The 21,427-nt window shown below is 42.2% G+C and overlaps 1 protein-coding gene across 8 annotated transcripts in view; it reads right to left on the bottom strand.

Moving 5' to 3' along the window:
- LOC139265735 (transmembrane protein 33-like) overlaps nt 1-21,427 on the bottom strand; it is a 210,051-nt gene that overhangs the window by 172,270 nt on the left and 16,354 nt on the right. For 6 of the 8 annotated variants that reach the window (XR_011593611.1, XR_011593610.1, XM_070883055.1 and 3 more), the window contains exons 4-5: nt 20,300-20,386; nt 3,299-3,393 (exon numbers count right to left, since the gene is read on the bottom strand). Coding sequence is in view for 6 of the 8 variants with exons in the window: in XM_070883055.1 (XP_070739156.1) it covers nt 3,299-3,393; nt 20,300-20,386 (182 nt within the window). In the remaining 2 variants the exon portion in view is untranslated. The remainder of the gene's footprint in view (nt 1-3,298; nt 3,394-20,299; nt 20,387-21,427) is intronic. The other 2 variants (XM_070883057.1, XM_070883054.1) reach the window with 1 other exon arrangement.

Raw genomic sequence — 21,427 nt, forward strand, 5'->3', positions numbered from 1 at the left:
ATGAAGTCCAATGCTGCATATCAGGCTTAGACCATCTGCTTAGTCTAGGTCCTCCTCCGAAGTGCTTTGGCAAAGAGGTGTGCCCTCCACGAGGCTAACCTCATTCTCTACGGTACTCAGTTACAGGTCAGCGTGTTCCCTTCTAGCACCCGCTTCCCATTTTTGCTGCATCAATTTCACAGCTTGGTCCCAATTTTGCATATATGCCCAAGGAACTCATTCTGGCACATGCCTAAAATTCCAGAACCATGAAGGACGTTGGACACATCTTGCCTGCATCAAACTTAACTTGGGTTGGCACTATACAGTCATTAAAGACGAGAACAAACAAAGTGCCTATAGCATCTTCTCAGTGCAGTACCCAAGATCACTGTACAGGCTGGGGTTTGCATCAATGCGGACCTCCAGATATTGATATGAACCAACAATTGGACAGTTGACTCTTTCAATCACTATCACCGAGATCCCCTTTGGTAGGCAAAAACGCTATGCTTCGCAATCGACTGTCTATTGGCAATAAAACATCCATCTATCTAGAATATATTTTACATGTGCGCGCACTTCCGGTCAGCATTTTCTATACATATTCAAATATACACTTCTAGCATGAAAAAGTACCTGTGTAGATTTGTCACACTCTAATTACACACTTCACCCTGAAGTGCTGCAGTGCCAGACTGCCAGGGAGTGTATTTACAGTGTGATAAGCTTACAGACAGAGGAGAGGAAGATGGGCCGGAGGGGTGGGGGGGGGGGGCGAAGAGAGGAAGATGGGGAGGGGGGGAAGAGAGGAAGATGGGGGGGGGGGAAAGAGAGGAAGATGGGGGGGGGAAAAGAGAGGACGATGAAGAAGCAGCCCCGCCCGCAGCCGAAATGTGGGCAGGCGGGCCCCGCCACAGACGAAGAAGCCGGGCCCCGCCGATGACTTCGGACAGGGCCCGCATGCAGCCAATGCCAGGCTGCCGACGTCTCTTCGGGCGGGGCCCGCCCCAGCGAGATGCTGGGCCCCGTCGCCAAGGTAAGATACGCAGGCCACTCGGCCAGGGATAGGGGAGACGTCCCTTCGGCCTGGGATAGGGTCGTTGCTCCGGAGACAGGACGCGCGCAGCTGCCGGCACTGTTTTTGGCGCAGGGCTGTAGCTCCGCCCCCAGCAGCACCGCGCCGAGGTGGAATTGGGCCTACAGCTATCGGAGAATCGCGAGGTAAGTATTCGGTGCCATTTTTGTTCTATAAATTAGGTGGGCCTCTCCGATGTGCGCCATTCTAGCGGGCGGCTGAAACTTGACCCCTATGATTCTAGAAGGTACTTGCAGAAATGGACCTCATTCATTTCACTTATAATAAGGCTATGGATTTTAATTCCAAAAAAAGTTAATCTGATATAACAAATGAAAAACAAGAGCAATGTGCACATACTTATAATACCACTGATTTTTGTATCCTATTTACTTCTCCGAATTTGCTATTTTTCCATTTGCTGTTGTTTTGATTTTTAGTTTCATTCTAAATTCAGTTTCACATCTGGAGATACTAATTGGGAACTGAAAACAGGCTTTGACATTATATCATGGGGTATAAACATTAAGTACTCAATGCATTCATCTGAAATTCTATTCCATTATTTTAGCAAAGACTAAGCACTTTAAATAAATAGGTTAACGCCCTCCACTAAAATAGCAGAGAAGAATTTCAGGCAAATGCATTGAATATTTGTACAGTAATATCCCATCTCATAATGTCAAGGTTAGTCTCAAAATCTCCTTTTAAGTAAGTTTTCAAGTATTTAGATTGGCAATCTGCTCTATTATTTTCTATTTTTACCATTTTTGTTTAAAAACAGGAAGCGCTGACTAAAACAGGGAACTTACTTAGAGTTACTGAATCTAATATCGCGAAGTATCAGCAGCAGTTACAATCTTTAAGGGCACTTGATCGATCTGGTCATTTCAATTTTGTGCATAAATTTAATTCCCTCATGTCAAACTATTATCAATATTCTGAGATGTTAGGTTTCAAAATGGGCTATTTGATAGGGAGAGTCTGCTAATTCATCGATTGAATTACTTTGTAAAATCTCAAGCAGCTTAATTATTTAACCATTAGACTGCTGGAGGAGCAGAAAAATTCCAGTTTCCTGTCGAGTCCTTTTTAAAAAGTTATTTTCAGCTCAACATTACAATGCTGAAACAAAGACCAATGCAGCAATAAAAGTACTGAAACATCAGGAGCAGTTTTATTGTTCTATAAACTCATTAAGCACTTGTATACAAATTTTCCACTGATTTCAGGATCATGCCATTAGTTACTTCTGCTGTAACTAACATTGTTGGAGGCAGGGTCACTGCAAAAATAATTAGTTCTCCAATGTTATAGTGTGGACTGAGAGCAGTCCATGGAACCAGACTTTTTCAGCTAATGATGAAACTCTAAATTTGGTGCAAATACATTCACGCCTTCGCTAATAAAAAAAATTATAATATACAATTTGACATGATCTGCCATTCGATTCCATCTCTCATCATACAAATTGATCAAACTTGAACTAAACTTGATTTAATCATCTGACATGTATACACAAGGATAATCAAAATGTAGTGAAAGAGGAACTCAGTTAACATCAAAAACTTGACACCAAATTATTTGCAAAGATATAAAAATATTTCAACAGTTCACTCATTTATGTATACCTGTACTAAAAATTAACTACGCTGTAGAAATACCTGATGTATTTATGTTGAGTGCCAGTTTTTGATTAGGAATAAAGCAAGGAGGTGCTAAACTTAAAGAAAGGATTAGAGAGAGCACAACAAAAGCAAGGAATCAGTTGGGAGAATACAATCAGAATAGGGGTTAAAACAGCAATGAGGGCGCACAGAACAAAATACTACTCTGTTCTGACTAGGATCAGCTGATCTTTTCTAGTTCTCAATAAAAGACCTTGTCACAGAACATTAAAGAAGTCTGAGAATCTTCTGTCACACTGTTTTGTCACAAAATGGCAGTAATTACTTTTTGGATCATAATGTACATTTTGAAAACAAGGCAGTTTCAGAAGTTAAGAACATAGATATTAACCTTCAAATTATGTAAACATTGGCAACATTCAATAGGGTACTGTAACTCATTAAAAAAATAAAAGCATCATCAGGGTCTAGTTCCTTTGGTCAGTGAAGCCACAGCACAAGCGTGTCCAATAAATAAATAAATAATGCATTAGATGTTGCGAACAACTTAAACATTTCTAGGATCTTTAATATTTTACCTGTACAATTACAATCATTGTAAAAATCTACTTACCCAAAGATGGGAAACAGAAAAAAGAATGTTGACACCAGTGTAAATAATCGAAGCAGCCACATGATAGATTCGGTCTTGTTGCTCATCATGAATTGCTTTTTTCATTATGGTGCAAGAAAGAAAGAAAGAAAAGAACATTATTAAAAAAGGAACATTTTAGAATAGGTACTGAATATCTAGTTAGGGTAGTACTGAGTGGGGTGCCCCAGGAATCAATATTGGGAGCACTACTGCTTCTTATTTACATCAATGACCTGGACTTAGAACTGCAATACAAATTGGTCAGCCTAACACAGGATACTGAAGACGGAGGGGCAGTAGAATTGAAGGAAGCAGCTCAGATACTGCAGAATGAGTTGGACAAATTAGGTAAGTGAGCAGAACAACTTCAGATGACATTTAATACAGACAAATGTAAAGTATTACATATAGGAAGGAAAATGGGCAACACTTATACTGCACAAATGGTATTGAAATAGGTAAAGATTAAGTTGTAATAGACCTGGGAATCGCAGTAGACTTGATGCTCAGTATGTCTAACCAATACAGAGCATTAATCAAAGTCATATTGATTGGACAAATCAAATTGGTCAGGGTAGCCTCGAGGAAGAGTTCATAGAGTGCATAAGGGACGGGTTCCTTGAGCAGTATGGAACAGAACCAACCAGGGGGCAGGCTATCTTGGATCTGGTCCTGTGTAATGAGACAGGATTAATAAACAATCTCCTAGTAAAGGATCCCCTTGGAATGAGTGATCATAGTATGGTTGAATTTCAAATTCAGATGGAGGGTGAGAAAGTTGTATCTCAAACCAGCGTACTAAGCTTAAATAAAGGAGTCTATGAAGGTATGAGGGCAGAGTTGGGTAAAGTGGACTGGGAAAATAGATTAAAGTGTAGGACGGATGATGAACAGTGATATACATTTAAGGAGATATTTCACAATTCTCAAGAAAAATGTTTACCAGTGAGGAGAAAAGGGTGTAAAAAAAAAAGATAGCCATCAGTGGCTAACTAAAAAGATAAAGGACGGTATCCAATTAAAAACAAGGGCATACAAAGTGGCCAAAACTAGTGGGAGCACAAAAGATTGGGAAGCTGTTAAAAGCCAGCAAAGATTGACTAAAAAAAATGATTAAGAAAGGGAAGATAGACTGTGAAAGTAAACTAGCACGAAATATAAAAACAGATAGCAATAGTTTCTATAAGTATATAAAAAGGAAAAGAGTGGCTAAAGTAAATGTTGGTCCCTTAGAGGACGAGAACAGGGAATTAGTGATGGGGAATATGGAGATGGCAGAAAATCTGAACAAATATTTTGTATCAGTCTTTACGGTAGAGGACACTAACAATATCCCAACAGTGGATAGTCATGGGGCTATGGGGGGGGGGGGGGGGGGGGGGAGGAACTTAACACAATCGCAATCACTGAGGCGGCGGTACTCAGTAAGATAATGGGACTAAAGGTGGATAAATCCCCTGGACCCGATGGCTTGCATCCTAGGATCTTAAGAGAAGTAGCAGCAGGGATAGTGGATGCATTGGTTATAATTTACAAAAATTCCCTGGATTCTGGGGAGGTCCCAGCAGATTCGAAAACTGCTAATGTAACGCCCCTATTTAAAAAAGGAGGCAGACAAAAAGCAGGAAACTATAGACTAGTTAGCCTAGCATTTGTGGTTGGGAAAATGTTGGAGTCCATTATTAAAGAAGCAGTAGCAGGACATTTGGAAAAGCATAATTCGATCAGGCAGAGTCAGCATGAATTTATGAAAGGGAAGTCACGTTTGACAAATTTGCTGGAGTTCTTTGAGGATGTAACAGGGTGGATAAAGGGGAAACAGTGGACGTGTTTATTTGGACTTCCAGAAGGCATTTGACAAGGTGCCATATAAAAGGTTACTGCACAAGATAAAAGTTCACTGGGTTCGGGGTAATATATTAGCATGGATAGAGGATTGACTAACTAACAGAAAACAGAGAGTCGGGATAAATGGTTCATTCTCGGGTTGGCAATCAGTAACTAGTGGGGTGCCGCAGGGATCAGTGCTGGGATCCCAACTATTTATAATCTATATTAACGACTTGGAGAAAGGACCAAGTGTAACGTACAGCAAGTGATCAGCAAGGCCAATGGAATCTTGACCTTTATTGCAAAGGGGATGGAGTATAAAAGCAGGGAAGTCTTGCTACAGTTATACAGGGTATTGGTAAGGCCACACCTGGAATACTGCATCAGTTTTGGTTTCCATATTTACGAAAGGATATACTTGCTTTGGAGGCAGTTCAGAGAAGGTTGATTCTGGAGATGAGGGGGTTGACTTATGAGGTAAGGTTGAGGAGGTTGGGCCTCTACTCATTGGAATTCAGAAGAATGAGAGGTGATCTTATCGAAATGTATAAAATTATGAGGGGGCTTGACAAGGTGGATGCAGAGAGGATGTTTCCACTGATAGGGGAAACTAGAACTAGGGGGCATCTTAGAATAAGGGGCTGCCCATTTAAAACTGAGATGAGGAAGAATTTCTTCTCTCAAAGTTGTAAATCTGTGGAATTCGCTGCCTCAGAGAGCTGTGGAAGCCAGGAAATTGAATACATTTATGACAGAGATAGACAGTTTCTTAACTGATAAGAGATTAAGGGGTTAATGGGAGCAGGCAGGGAAGTGGACCCGAGTGGATCGGATCAGCCATGATCATATTAAGTGGCAGAGCAGGCTCGAGGGGCCACATGGCCTACTCCTGCTCCTATTTCTTATGTTCTTATGTTCATTAGAATGGTCAATCAAAATTGCTAATATAGTTGAATACAAGTCAGAGGAAACCACGATCAAAGTGTTCTAATCACTGAGACACAAGTGAGACGTTAAAGCTCTGAAGGTAGTGCAAAGAGCCACAAGGTTTTTCCTCAGTCTTAAAAGTCTCAGTTGTGAAGAATGACTGGAGAAATCTAGGTTCTTTAGCCTTGAAAGAAGACATCAGAGGTGTTCTTAGTGGTGCACAAGATTATAAATGGCAGGGAAAAGCTAAATGTGTAATATTCTTTTAAATTGTGAGTAGGATGAAGAATCACAAGTTTAACTATTAAAAAGCAAATTTAGAAATCTATTAGGATTTTTTTCTTCAGAGTGATGAACAAATGGAATGGTCTCCTGCATTGGTTCTGCAATGTGGGACTTTAGGGTCATTCTGTATGGATGAAGAAAGAGCCAAATGGCTCTCCTGATCCATAATTATCTTGTGATTTTTGTAATCTCCCTTTTCCAGTCATAGATCAGGTCAAATTACAAAATCTAGATGCAATAATGGCAGAAAAGAACTGTAACAGAAAAATTCAAATGAGAATCTTCCGCCCTGCCTCAAATAAAAGATGGCTGAGGCGATGTTGTAAGCTTTAATATACTTCCTGCAATTTGCATTCTTGTGGTTTATGGCAGCTAAAGTGTGCACTTTCCTTGCAATACATTCCATGATACCTAACTTTGTCTAAATAAAACAGTCCATGTGGTGAAGTTATTAAATCATGTGGTCTAATGGTTAGACCAATCACTGGTTACTGCACAAGATAAAAGTTCACGAGGTTGGGGGTAATATATTAGCATGGATAGAGGATTGGCTAACTAACAGAAAACAGAGAGTTGGGATAAATGGGTCATTTTCCAGTTGGCAAACAAACAGTAACTAGTGGGGTGCCACAGGGATCGGTGCTGGGGCCTCAACTATTTACAATCTATATTAATGACTTGGATGAAGAGACCAAGTGTAATGTAGCCATGTTTGCTGATGATACAAAGATGGGTGGGAGAGCAAATTGTGAGTAGGACACAAGAAATCTGCAAAGGGATATAGACAGCCTAAGTGAATGGTCAAAAATTTAGCAGATGGAGTATAATGTGGGAAAATGTGAGTTTATCCACTTTGGTAGAAAAAAAATAGAAAAGCAAATTAGAATTTAAATGGAGAAAAATTACAAAGTGCTGCAGTACAAAGGCACCCGGGGATCCTTGTGCATGAAACACAAAAAGTTAGTATGCAGGTTCAGCAAGTAATCAGGAAGGCAACTGGAATATTGGCTTTTATTGGAAGGGGAATGGAGTATAAAAGCAGAGAAGTCCTGCTACAACTGTACAGGGTATTGGTGAGGCCACATCTAGGGTACTGCGTACAGTTTTGGTCTCCGTATTTAATGAAGGATATACTTGCGTTGGAGGCTGTTCAGAGAAGGTTCACTGGGTTGATTCTGGAGATGAGGGAGTTAACTTATGAAGATTGAGTAGGTTGGGCCTGTACTCATTGGAGTTCAGAAGAATGGGGGGGTGATCTTATCGAAACATACAAGATAATGAGAATGCAGAGAGAATATTTCCACTCATAGGGGAAACTAAAACTAGGGGGCATAGTCTCAGAATAAGGGGCCACCCAGTTAAAGCTGAGATGAGGAGGAATTTCTTCTCTGAGAGTTGTAAATTTGTGGAGTTCTCTACCCCAGATAACTGTGGAGGCTGGGTCATTGAATAAATTTAAGACAGAAATAGATAGTTTCTTAACCGATAAGGGAATAAGGGGAGTGGGCAGGTAAGTGGAGCTAAGTCCATGATCAGATCAGCCATGATATTAAATGGCGGAGCAGGCTCGTGGGGTCAAATGGCCCACTCCTACTCCTATTTCTTATGTTCTTATGTTCTAATAACACATCAGTTCAAATTATGTGGCTAGATTGTAGCATAGAGTGCTGTTCCTTTCACTTCAGTTTAAAAAAAACCTGTCAAAAGAAAAAATATGCAAACTTTGAATTTGCACCGCACTTAATTATATATGCTACGGAATAGCATTTGGAGAACATAAAATCTGGAATTGAGATGACATTGATGAACAGCTTTACTCTCATGGTTTAGGACGTCATCTGAACTCGGTGTTAGGTTACTGCTTTGTCAAACAACCTATTTGTCTGCCTATATAATATATATTATATATATAATATATATTATATATATATTTTACAAACAGCTGGTAGTGGTTTAACCTTCAACTGCCAAGGTATTTCTCGCTCCTACATCTGAATTAACATTTCAAATTTTCAGTCACCAAAGCAATTGCAGATTGCACTTTCTTGGTTTTCACTCACAGCTTTGAAACAGGTGCAGCAACTATACAACTTCATTTCTTTTTACTAAGATAAATGTTATTTATTGAGCTAGAATTTCCAGGATCAGACTTGTGCTGATATCAGACAGAAAATTCCTCTGATCTTGCTGACTACAGCTTACGCTGAAATTTCCTGAGAATCTTATTAGCATACGACGGAACGTAAAATCCAGCATAAAATTGGCAGAAATCAGTGTGCACAATTGGGCCCAACAAAAGTATGGAAGCTATGCCTTTTGTAGAAAATACAGGAGCAGGTCTCAGTAAGAAGAAATGTTAAAAATTCACCTTAAAAAAAAATTACCAGAATTAATAACTTTGAGTCCTGCCGAGCCTTTAATTCAGGAATAAGTTTAAATTCATTCAGAACTGGCGTAAATGTATAAGAATTGTATTCGCTGTTCTTTTGCATGAAGAGTGAGCTAACTGGGGTTTTGCCTAATGTAACTCAGGAGCAGCACAAATCATCAAGGAAAGTCGTGTAAAGTGATGTTTTGGCGTAAAACCATTGCAAATCAGTTATATGAAAATTTCCTTGGGGGGGGGGGGGGAAAGAGAGGAGTGAAGAAACCCAGATTCAATTATTGTTCTAGCTTATTTTTACATCCTGTCTCATTAAATTTTTACTTAGTTCTTTAATGAGTCTTTCCTTTCCTTTCTGTTTCTTTATCATTTGCCTCTATTTTGTGCTTCAAGTCCCTCTCGATCACTGGCAATTGTTTTTTTCCCCAGCCTGTCTATTTTAATTGGGGCGGGAGCTATCCTTTGGAGACTGCAATCACAGTAATACTGTGCTACTACCACTTATTTCTCTAATCCATTCAGGCTTACTTAAGTTGACATAGACTGTGAGAGGAAGTTCTGTCCGATACAATTAAGGACACAGCAGTCACAAGGATATGAGCCCAAATGTACCATAACTGTTAAAAACAGCAGCATCAACAAAATTATTGTTTTCCGCTTTAACAAATAAAAATTACAAAAGAAAGCAGTCCCAGCAAAATATACATTGACTGTAATAAGAATTTAATAGATAGAAACATGTCATGAGAGCTATTTAATGTTTTGCTCTGTTACAATCCGAGGGTCATACCAGTGCAGGGCTGAGGATTGTAGCTCTTTAAAAAGCAGAAGTCTTCTAAATATAGATCAGGCTGCACAATGCTTGGGAATTACATACAAGAGGCCCTGTGTTAGTGGCTGTTAGTTAGTGAGCAACACTGGAAAAGGCCTGGGAGCAGCTCACCTTCTCTACTGAGAAGACAGGGAGCAATGCAAGAGTTTAAAAAGCACAAGGGGGACAGCTTGGCACCAATGGCTCAGTCAGTAATTTTGCTACCTAGTGTGAAAGTCAAACAAAATGAAAAGCCCCAGGTTAAGTCCCCAGTTAGTTAGCTGATTTCAGCTATGGTGGCAGTAGGGGTTGGTGGGGGGGGAGGAGATATTACAATTTACTTTAGCTAGGGTGGGAAAATTCAGCCAATACTCCGAATTCTAATCACTGTTGCCTCATGCTGGAATTTTGAGATAGGCTAAACAAACAAGTAGGCTAAACTGCGATAACCTCACCCCACAATAATGGTCCTAAAGCCAATTAACACTCACTTTGTAGACTCTTGTGAAACATGGCCACTTGGGCAAAATACCGAAGGTTGCACATACAACTGTGAAACTGTACCGCAATCCGAGACAGTACATTCAAGAATGCAGAAAATGGAGAGCAAAGGGGGGAAAAAAAGCAAAAAAAAAGCAACTACTAGATTTCTGCCATGATTCTGTAGGTTGTATTGAGTAAAGCTTGGGCATCCAGATGGGAAGAAAATTTAACAGTCTAAATGCTTCCACAAGTTCAGTTCTCAATACAGGTACAACGTCCCAAAATCGGAAACCTCGGGACCAAGGCCATTGCGGTATTTGGGTATTTCTGGATTTCAGAGAAGAAAATCTGACGTCCTGAATCCAGCAACCTCGTGGAAGATTTTGGGGTATTTCCTAATTTCGGAAATCCTTGGGCCGACTTTTGTGTATTTCCGGATTTTGGAGCATTAAATCCGACAGCCCAAATCCAGCAACCTCGAGGCCAGGTCGGTCTGTGTATTTTTTTGGATTTCCTTGAAAAAGGTATGTACAACTTAAAAGTCCTGTTTTCGGGAAATATTTCTGGATTCCAGACAACGACTCTTACAAACTGCACAATATCCAGTTTTCAGACAATTCCGATTTTTAGAACTCTGGATTTCAGATGTTCTACCTGTAGTAAAATTACACGTAACACACCCAGATCTGATCATTGGATGACTTTTTCTTCAATGATTTATGCAAAGTCACCAAGATTTCTTTTGCCCGTCAGTCCACTCATGGGCCACACCTAACTGAAGTTAATTTTAAAAGTGTACAGGTTGGACCTCCTATATCTGGCACCATCCGGCATGATTCCGGTGGCTGGGGGTGCATGCGCAGAATGCAGCCGACCTCCACCCTGTCTTTGGGGCCGTGTTGACGCCCGGCCCATGTAGACACCCGGCCCGCTGGAGCCGCGCCGACACTTCCTTCGCGGCCCGCCAACTCTTCGGGCCTACCCAGGGACCCCTCCCCGCCCCCTCCCTCCTAACCTTGGGCAACTGACCTCCCCTCATCTGGCAAAATCCCTTATTCGGCATAGGCCAGGTCCCGAGGGTGCCGGATTACTGTATTACTGTATACAAAACTATGTAGAAAAGATACAATCAGAAGGTTTCCTGTTTGAGGCATGACATATCTCTAATTCAATCACAAGTGAATTAAAAAGTTAACTATCTGCGCATGGATTGCAGGTGGCATATTATTTGGGAAACCTGAGCTCATTAATTCATTAGAAAGCATTGGGGAGATCGCTTTGTACAGAGAAAATTTACCAAGGCAATGCCTAATAATGACGATTCCTCACCCACAGGGATAGGGGTAACCAACTGAACTTTGCCAGTAGAATTAAGAGCGTGTTCAACCAAAGAAAACATGGAAAACATGCACAGCCCCACCACACCAACATATCTGCTTCACGGGAACATGAACAGCAACAGAATCATAGAAATTTACAGCACAGAAGGAGGGCATTTCGGCCCATCATGTCTGCGCCGGCCGACCAAGAGCTATCCAGCCTAATCCCACTTTCCAGCTCTTGGTCCGTAGCCCTGTAAGTTACGGCACTTTAAGTGCACCTCCAAGTATCTTTTAAATGTGGTGAAGAATTCTGCTTCTACCAACCTTTCAGGCAGTGAGTTCCAGACCCCAACCACATTCTGGGTGAAGAAATTTCCCCTCATATCTCCTCTAAACCTCCCCCCAATTACTTTAAATGTATGTCCTCTGGTTGTTGACTCCTCTGCTAGGGGAAACAGGTCCTTCCTATCCACTCTATCCAGGCCCCTCATAATTTTATACACCTCAATCAGGTCTCCCCTTAGCCTCCTCTGTTCCAAAGAAAACAGACCCGGCATCTCCAATCTTTCCTCACAGCCAAAGTTCTCCAGTCCAGGCAACATTCTTGTAAATCTTTTCTGCACCCTTTCTAGTGCAATCACATCTTTCCTGTAATGTGGTAACCAGAATTGCACACAGTATTCCAGTTGCGGCGTAACCAGGGTTTTATACAGTTCAAGCATAACCTCCTTGCTCTTGTATTCCATGCCTTGACTTATAAAGACAAGTATTCCATATGCCTTCTTAACTACCTTATCTACCTGGCCTGCTACCTTCAGGGATCTGTGGACCTGCACTCCAAGGTCCATTTGTTCCTTTACACTTTTCAGTGTCGTACCATTTAATGTGTATTCCCTTGCCTTGTTAGATCTCCCCAAATGCATTACATCACACTTATCCGGATTAAATTCCATTTGCCACTGTTCCGCCCACCTGATCAGTATATTAATATCTTCCTGCAGTCTGCAGCTTTCTTCTTCATGACCAACCACACAGCCTATTTTAGTGTCATCTGCAAACTTCTTAATCATACCCCCAACATTTATGTCCAAGTCATTGATATATCATAAAAAGCAGGGGATCCAGCACAGAGTCCTGCAGAACCCCACTGGATACAGCCTTCCAGTCACATCAACCATTACCCTTTGCTTCCTGCCTGCGAGCCAATTTTGGATCCAACTTGCCACTTTCCCCTGGATCCCATGGGCTCTTACTTTCGTGACCAGTCTGCCATGTGAGACCTTACCAAAAGCTTTGCTAAAATCCATATACACTGCATCATACGCGTTGTGGAACTGGAGCTACGGGTGGATTCACTCTGGAGCATGCACGATGCGGAGAATGATGTGAATAGCACAGTTAGCGAGTTGGTCTTACCGCAGGTAAAGGGTACACAGCCAGATAGGGAATGGAAGACCAACAGGAAGAGCATTGCAAGGAAGATAGTGCAGGGATCCCCTGCGGTCATACCCCTGCAAAACAGATACACCGCTTTGAGTACTGTTGAGGGGGATGACTCATCAGGGGGGAGCAGCAGCAGCCAAGTTCATGGCACCGTGGCTGGCTCTGCTGCACAGGAGGATAGGAAAAAGAGTGGGAGAGCGATAGTGATAGGGGATTCAATTGTAAGGGGAATAGACAGGCATTTCTGCAGCCGCAACAGAGACTCCAGGATGTTATGTTGCCTCCCTGGTGCAAGGGTCAAGGATGTCTCGGAGATGGTGCAGGACATTCTAAAAAGGGAGGGTGAACAGCCAGTTGTCGTGGTGCATATAGATACCAATGACATAGGTAAAAAACAGGATGAGGTCCTATGAGGCGAATTTAGGGGGCTAGGAGCTAAATTAAAAAGTAGGACATCAAAAGTAGTAATCTCAGGATTGCTACCAGTGCCACGTGCTAGTCAGAGTAGAAATCGCAGGATAGCTCAGATGAATATGTGGCTTGAGGAGTGGTGCAGAAGGGAGGGATTCAAATTCCTGGGACATTGGGACCGGTTCTGGGGGAGGTGGGACCAGTACAAACCGGACGGTCTGCACCTGGGCAGGACCGGAACCAATGTCCTAGGGGGAGTGTTTGCTAGTGCTGTTGGGGAAGAGTTAAACTAATATGGCAGGGGGATGGGAACCTATGCAGGGAGACAGAGGGAAATAAAATAGAGTCAGAAGCAAAATATAGAAAGGAGAATAGTAAAAGTGGAGGGCAGAGAAATCCAAGGCAAAAAACAAAAAGGGCCACATTACAGCAAAATTCTAAAGGGGCAAAGTGTGTTAAAAATCAAGCATGAAGGCTCTGTGCCTCAATGCGAGGAGTATTCAGAATAAGGTGGATGAATTAACTGCGCAGATAGCAGTTAACGGATATGATGTGATTGGCATCACGGAGACATGGCTCCAGGGGGAACAAGGCTGGGAACTCAACATCCAAGAATATTCAGCATTCAGGAAGGATAGACAGAAAGGAAAAGGAGGTGAGGTGGCGTTGCTGGTTAAAGATTAAATCAATGCAATTGTGGAAGGACATTAGCCTGGATGATGTGGAATCGGTATGGGTGGAGCTGCGGAATTCCAAAGGGCAGAAAACGCTAGTGGGAGGTGTGTATAGACCACCAAATAGTAGTAGTAAGATTGGGGACAGCATCAAACAAGAAATAAGGGATGTGTGCAATAAAGGTACAGCAGTGATCGTGGGCGACTTTAATCTACACATTGATTGGGCTAACCTAACTGGTAGCAATGCAGTGGAGGAGGATTTCTTGGAGTGTATTAGGGATGGTTTTCTAGACCAATATGTCGAGGAATCAACCAGGGAGCTGGCCATCCTAGACTGAGTGATGTGTAATGAGAAGGGACTAATTAGCAATCTTGTTGTGCGAGGCCCCTTGGGGAAAAGTGACCATAATATGATAGAATTCCTTATTAAGATGGCGAGTGACAAAGTTAATTCGGAAACTCGGGTCCTGAACTTAAGGAAAGGTAACTTCGACGGTATGAGGTGTGAATTGGCTAGAATAGACTGGCAAATGATACTTAAAGGGTTGGCGGTGGATAAGCAATGGCAAACATTTAAAGATCACATGGATGAACTTCAGCAAATGTACATCCCTGCCTGGAGTAAAAATAAAACTGGGAAGGTGGCTCAACCATGGCTAACAAAGGAAATTAAGGATAGTGTTAAAGCCAAGGAAGAGGCATATAAATTGGCTAGAAAAAGCAACAAACCTGAGGACTGGGAGAAATGTAGAATTCAACAGAGGACCACCAAGAGTTTAATTAAGAGGGGGAAAATAGAGTACGAGAGGAAGCTTGCAGGAAATATAAAAACTGACTGCAAAAGCTTCTATAAATATGTGAAGAGAAAAAGATTAGTAAAGACAAACGTAGGTCCCTTGCAGTCGAATTCAGGTGAAATTATAATGGGGAACAAAGAAATGGCAGACCAAATGAACCAATACTTCGGTTCTGTCTTCACGAAAGAAGATGCAAATAACATTCCGAAGGTACTAGGGGACAGTGGGTCTAGTGAGAAGGAGGAACTGAAGGATATCTTATTAGGCGGTGCAAGAGAAAAATTTGGCATTAGGGGTACCAGCGGGATAAGGGTTAAAGTGCTGGTTCCTGCACCAACCCATAAGGAGGTAAAAGGCCTCTCTTTGGCCTTGTACATTCCAGTACCAAGGCTCCAGAAGTTATTAATTCAATAATATTCCGACAGGATACGATGTGAGAACCTAAACAGACATTAATAAGACCTTGCGAAGAGGCTCGAGGCAGACTCACGGGCATCAAGGGGAATCAATAAACTCTGACCTAATGAAATCATTCTAGTCACAGCCTAAGGTGGTCACGAGGGTCTTGGCCTGTCAATCCAAAGTAACACTAATAAGGTAGTCCAATTAGAGAAGTAGCACTGATAAGGTAGTCCAATTAGAGATCTAGGGAGGTCTTACCAGGGAACGGAGGGGTTTTTGAAATGTATAAAAGTTGTATGATTGTGCTGTTCGGGGAGCATCTCCGCTCACAGGCGGCTGTGATGAGAGGTGTTCCCGAACGTTCGTAATAAAAGATCGTTATACCATGCCATTTGTCTCTGTCTGCTAACTCCGGGGGCTGTTACGCGGGTTGGGGCGAGCGTCGATCCTCTATATCAGGGGGCCCGCTCGTAGGAGGAGAAGCCTTCCCATTTTCCCCTTACATTTAGCGTCACAAACAGGATACGGACTTCCCGATCAGAACAATGACCCAGCTGTTGGGGTGAGTATGTTTTAATTTACCACCTTCAAATTAGAGCTGTGGCATTGTAAAACGCAAGGGAAGGACATCTGTACAAAGAACCATTTGTAGCAGGTCCAGGAGGGACGGAGACAGAGGACAGGGACGACCTAGGGATGGAAGGGGGTCAAAAGGTGCATCCTAAAACGCGCGCGTGGAGGTAGCACGGCAGTGCGAGAGTACGACGCAATTGACCCGAAGCGGTACGAGCGCACGGTGCAGGGACGAGACATATTGACCCAAAGTGTGGCAGAACGAGTGTACGGCGCCAAGGGAAGACATATAGATATAAATAACGTCCTGCATACCTAACACGAATTAAAGGGAGTGCCCAAGACCCTCATAGCCCTGAAGAAGATGGGTAACACGGCTATTAAAAAGGCGAATAAAACCAATCATTAATTGTAACTTGCGTAACTACGTAATGCCATAAAAAAGCTGATAGTGACTATCTTAAGTGACATGTGGATCCAAAAAAAAGAGAGCTGGCCAAACAATTAATAAGCTTTGTTGAATAAAGAGAGACTTTTGTGAATGTCTGCTGTTGAGTGAGTCCTTGTGTGATTTTTTGACTGCGGAATGAATTTTTCCTGTGTCTGAAAGCCTGTTTGGAAAAATGGGGGAGCTGTATGTTTGTTTTAGTTCCATCCACTTTTTCAGACAGAGTGAAAGTTTTTTTTAACCCTTTGTAGTGTTGTCCTGTATGTAGGAAGTTTTAAGTTAGAAACGCAGGTGTGGATTTTTTTCGGATGATATTAAGAGAAGGTACAGAAAAATACTGAGATGGATTCAAACTAAAAAAAATATATATTAAATTAAATCTGATCTCTTAAAAAGAGAAATAAAACTAAAAGGTTTGGAAACAATCTCGAAATACCTTCAGGGATCAGGTCAAACTCCTGGGCGAGTGGTGAGCTATCTGCGAAGGTGTAAAAGGGACTTTTGAGAAAATGTTAAAATGGCAAGCTTTATCAGTTTAGAAAAAAGGACATTGTAACTGCCTTGAAACTGGAACATTTGAGATAACGAAAAGCAGCCCTCAAAGCCTATGTGCTAGACTCCGTTCTAGTTATGAAAAAAAGATAAAGACGCAACTTTGAAAGAAAACAAATTGAACGAATTTGAAAGAAAAAGTGTCTTCGATTGTCTGATGATTTTAAATTAACAAATTTACGGAGACACGAGCCCTCCGTGTAAAATACAAGACCTGGTCTTGATGGTACTGGTAGGGCTAACCTGTGCACGAATTAAACAGGCCAAACGATAAGTCAGGACACACACTATGATTAAGGCCATAAGGGATGAAAATTTAAGCAGTCTGACAGGAAGGACTTACCTTATGTAACTCTGCAGGAAAGGTCTCAGGAGGTCCCGAAGCTTGGGAGATGGCCACCTAGGTGAACGGACCTATCTGGAACTTGCCTACAGGGAGATAGTTATCGGGAAATATGGCCAGCTTGGCGTATAGCCAAGGGCCAAAAGGGGGGGAAATGTAAGAGAAAACTTTGGCATTAGGGGTACCAGCGGGACATGGGTTAAAGTGCTGGTTCCTGCACCGACCCATAAGGAGGTAAAAGGCCTCTCTTTGGCCTTGTACATTCCAGTACCAAGGCTCCAGAAGTTATTAATTCAATAATATTCCGACAGGATACGATGCGAGAACTTAAACAGACATTGATAAGACCTTGCGAAGAGGCTCGAGGCAGACACACGGGCATCAAGGAGAATCAACAAATTCTGACCTAATGAAGTCATTCTAGTCATGGCCTAAGGTGGTCACGAAGGTCTTGGCCTGTCAATCCAAAGTAGCACTAATAAGGTAGCCCAATTAAAGTAGTAGCACTGATAAGGTAATCCAATTAAAGATCCAGGGAGGTCTTGCCAGGGAACGGAGGGGTTTTTGAAATGTATAAAAGTTGTATGATTGTGCTGTGCGGGAGCATCTCCACTCACAGGCGGCTGTGATGAGAGGTGTTCCCGGACGTTCGCAATAAAAGATCGTTATACCTTGCCATTCGTCTCTGTCTGCTAACTCCGGGGGCTGTAACGCGGGTTGGGGCGAGCGTCGACCCTCTATATCAGGGGGCCCGCTCGTGGGAGGAGAAGCCTTCCCATTTTCCCCTTACAGGCAGGAAATTGTGTTAGGGAAATTGATGGGATTGAAGGCCGATAAATCCCCAGGGCCTGATAGTCTGCATCCCAGAGTGCTCAAGGAAGTGGCCCTAGAAATAGTGGATGCATTGGTGATAATTTTCGAACAGTCTATCTACTCTGGATCAGTTCCCATGGACTGGAGGGTAGTTAATGTAACACCACTTTTTAAAAAAGAAGGGAGAGAAAACGGGCAATTATAGACCGGTTAGCTTGATATCAGTAGTGGGGAAAATGTTGGAATCAATCATGAAGGATGAAATAGCAGCGCATTTGGAAAGCGGTGACAGGATTGGACCAAGTCAGCGTGGATTTATGAAAGGGAAATCATGCTCGCCGAATCTTCTGGAATTTTTTGAGGATGTAACTAGCAGAGCGGACGAGGGAGAACCAGTGGATGTGGTGTATTTGGACTTTGAAAAGGCTTTTGACAAGGTCCCACACAAGAGATTGGTGTGCAAAATCAAACACATGGTATTAGGGGTAATATACTGACGTGGATAGGAACTGGTTGACAGACAGGAAGCAGAGAGTCTGGATAAACGGGTCCTTTTCAGAATGGCAGGCAGTGACTAGTGGAGTGCTGCAGGGCTCAGTGCTGGGACCCCAGCTCTTTACAATATACATTAACGATTTGGATGAAGGAATAGAGTGTAATATCTCCTAGTTTGCAGATGACACTAAACTGGGTGGCGGTATGAGCTGTGAGGAGAGCTAAAAGGCTGCAGGGTGACTTGGACAGGTTAGGTGAGTGGGAAAATGCAAGGCAGATGCAGGAGAATGTGGATAAATGTGAGGTCATCCATTTTGGGGGCAAAAACACGAAGGCAGAATACTATCTGAATGGCAGCAGACTAGGAAAAGGGGAGGTGCAACGAGACCTGGGTATCATGGTTCATCAGTCACTGAAAGTGGGCACGCAGGTGGTAAAGAAGGCAAATGGTATGTTGGCCTTCATAGCTAGGGGATTTGAATATAGAAGCAGGGAGGTCTTACTGCAGTTGTACAGGGCCTTAGTGAGGCCTCACCTAGAATATTGTGTTAGTTTTGGTCTCCTAGTCTGAGGAAGGACGTTCTTGCTATTGAGGGAGTGCAGCGAAGGTTCACCAGACTGATTCCCGGGATGGCGGGACTGACCTATCAAGAAAGACTGGATCAACTGGGCTTGTATTCACTGGAGTTCAGAAGAATGAGAGGGGATCTCATAGAAATGTTTAAAATTCTGATGGGTTTAGACAGGTTAGATGCAGGAAGAATGTTCCCAATGTTGGGGAAGTCCAGAACCAGGGGTCACAGTCTAAGGATAAGGGGTAAGCCATTTAGGACTGAGATGAGAAGAAACTTCTTCACCCAGAGGGTGGTGAACCTGTGGAATTCTCTACCACAGAAGGTTGTTGAGGCCAATTCACTAAATATATTCAAAAAGGAGTTAGATGTAGTCCTTACTACTAGGGGGATCAAGGGGTATGGCGAGAAAGCAGGAATGGGGTACCGAAGTTGCATGTTCAGCCATGAACTCATTAAATGGCGGTGCAGGCTTGAAGGGCCGAATGGCCTAATCCTGCACCTATTTTCTATGTTTCTATGTTTCCATCCTGCCCCTCAGAATTTTTTCCAATAATTTTCCCACCACAAACGTTAGGCTGACTGGCCTGTAATTACTTGGTCTATCCCTTTCTCCTTTTTTTTTAAACAAAGGTACAATATTAGCAGTCCTCCAGCACTGCACCTGTAGCTAGAGAGGATTGGAAAATGATGGTCAGAGCCTCTGCTATTTCCTCTTTTGCTTCTCTTAAGAGCCTGGGATATATTTCATCCTGGCCTGGGGATTTATCCACTTTCAAAGATGCTGAGCCCCTTAATACTTCCTCTCACTATATTTATCTTGTCTAATATTTCACACTCCTCCTCTCTCATTGCAAAAGCAAGCACTCTACTCGGAACTCCTTCACGGCAAACGTGCCGGGCGGCAGAAACGATACAAGGACACCCTCAAAGTCTCCCTGATAAAGTGCAACATTCCCGACACCTGGGAGACCCTGGCCAAAGACCGCCTTAAGTGGAGGAAATGCATCCAGGAGGGCACTGAGCACCTCGAGTCTCGTCGCCGAGAGCGTGCAGAAATCAAGTGCAGGCAGCGGAAAGAGCATGTGGCAAACCAGTCCCACCCACCCTTTCTCTCAACGACCATCTGCCCCATCTGTGACAGGGACTGTGGTTCTCGTATTGGACTGTTCAGCCACCTAAGAACTCATGTTAAGAGTGGAAGCAAGTCTTCCTTCGATTCCGAGGGACTGCCTATGATGATGATGATGATCTCTGTAATTCACACCTATTCAAGACTAACACTTACAACTGACTGACAGTTAACTGCCACTGGCAGGCAACTTCTGTTAACTACAGTTTAAATTTCTAGGTTTAAATCAAAATGTTAAACTAGATTTCACTATGTACAGTTTCTACTTACCTAATACTTACCGAAATTCCCAAATAAACCACTCTGCTTAAGTCGACTCCATTTAAGACCGCTCTGTGCAGTACCAACATCGAATGCATAACACGATTCTGTTACAATGCAATAAACACAGGCTTTCACCACTAGCCGCAAGACTGGTTTCTCTGGTGATTACAAAGGAATGGAGGTAACTCTGATAATGATCTTCAAAATTCTTCTCAACATGGAGTCCTCAAAACAGCAGCTGAGTTTGTGTAAACCTGTCTGTTTGCTATCAACAGTTCCTTCCCTCCAAAAAAAACTATTCTGCACTATCGTACTGTACTATCAGTTTCAATTTAAAAGATAGACTGAACATTTAGATCTCTAAACTGCAGGGCAAGCATTTGAATCCCATCTGGAGTCAACTCAGAATATCATTCAATTAAACCAAGCAAGCGATTTCAAATTTAGCAATAGGAGAGAATAAACTATGCGCTGTAAAGGCATAAACTGCAGACCATGCAGTATCTTGTACTTAGTTTGGTTTTAAACCTATTGTTTGTGAGAGACATACCATGCTACTGCAAATTATCCATTTATTCAATAACTCTAACAAGTCACTGAATTTTCTATGACAAGGGCATATCTGGAAATGAATTATGATAATTTTACTTGATACACAAGCATTAGTATAGAACTCAAAATATCAAATGGGCACAAATAATCATCGTGAACATTTTTTTCTTTACTGCTGTTTGTTTCCACTTCGAATATTTTTGTTTAGAGCATTTCAAGAATTACTCAACCATACGGCTTGAGAAATCTGAATTATCACAGTAGTTAAAAATAATGAACATAGTGGAACTTCAGCTGTAACTGTGCATGATAATGTAACTCCCAAAAACATGTTCAATAATTGTGTCATGGCAATACCCCCTCCCAAGTCATTCAAGAGTTATTACTTAAATAAAATTAAACAAACAGCAAGACAGAAATAAATTGTGAAAGACTTTTCCTGTGCTAAGTTTCCATGTCTGTTGTATACCAACAATGACACTTAAAAACTGAAATACGACTATTTTTGTACTTATAAATCTATTGTCGAAATACAGGCTGTAATCACACATTAATACACACTCCTTATTGATTAGGTCAATCCTTTACGATCT

This window comes from Pristiophorus japonicus, chromosome 6 (genome assembly GCF_044704955.1).
Source record: "Pristiophorus japonicus isolate sPriJap1 chromosome 6, sPriJap1.hap1, whole genome shotgun sequence".
In the NCBI taxonomy this organism is placed as follows: Eukaryota; Metazoa; Chordata; class Chondrichthyes; family Pristiophoridae; genus Pristiophorus; species Pristiophorus japonicus.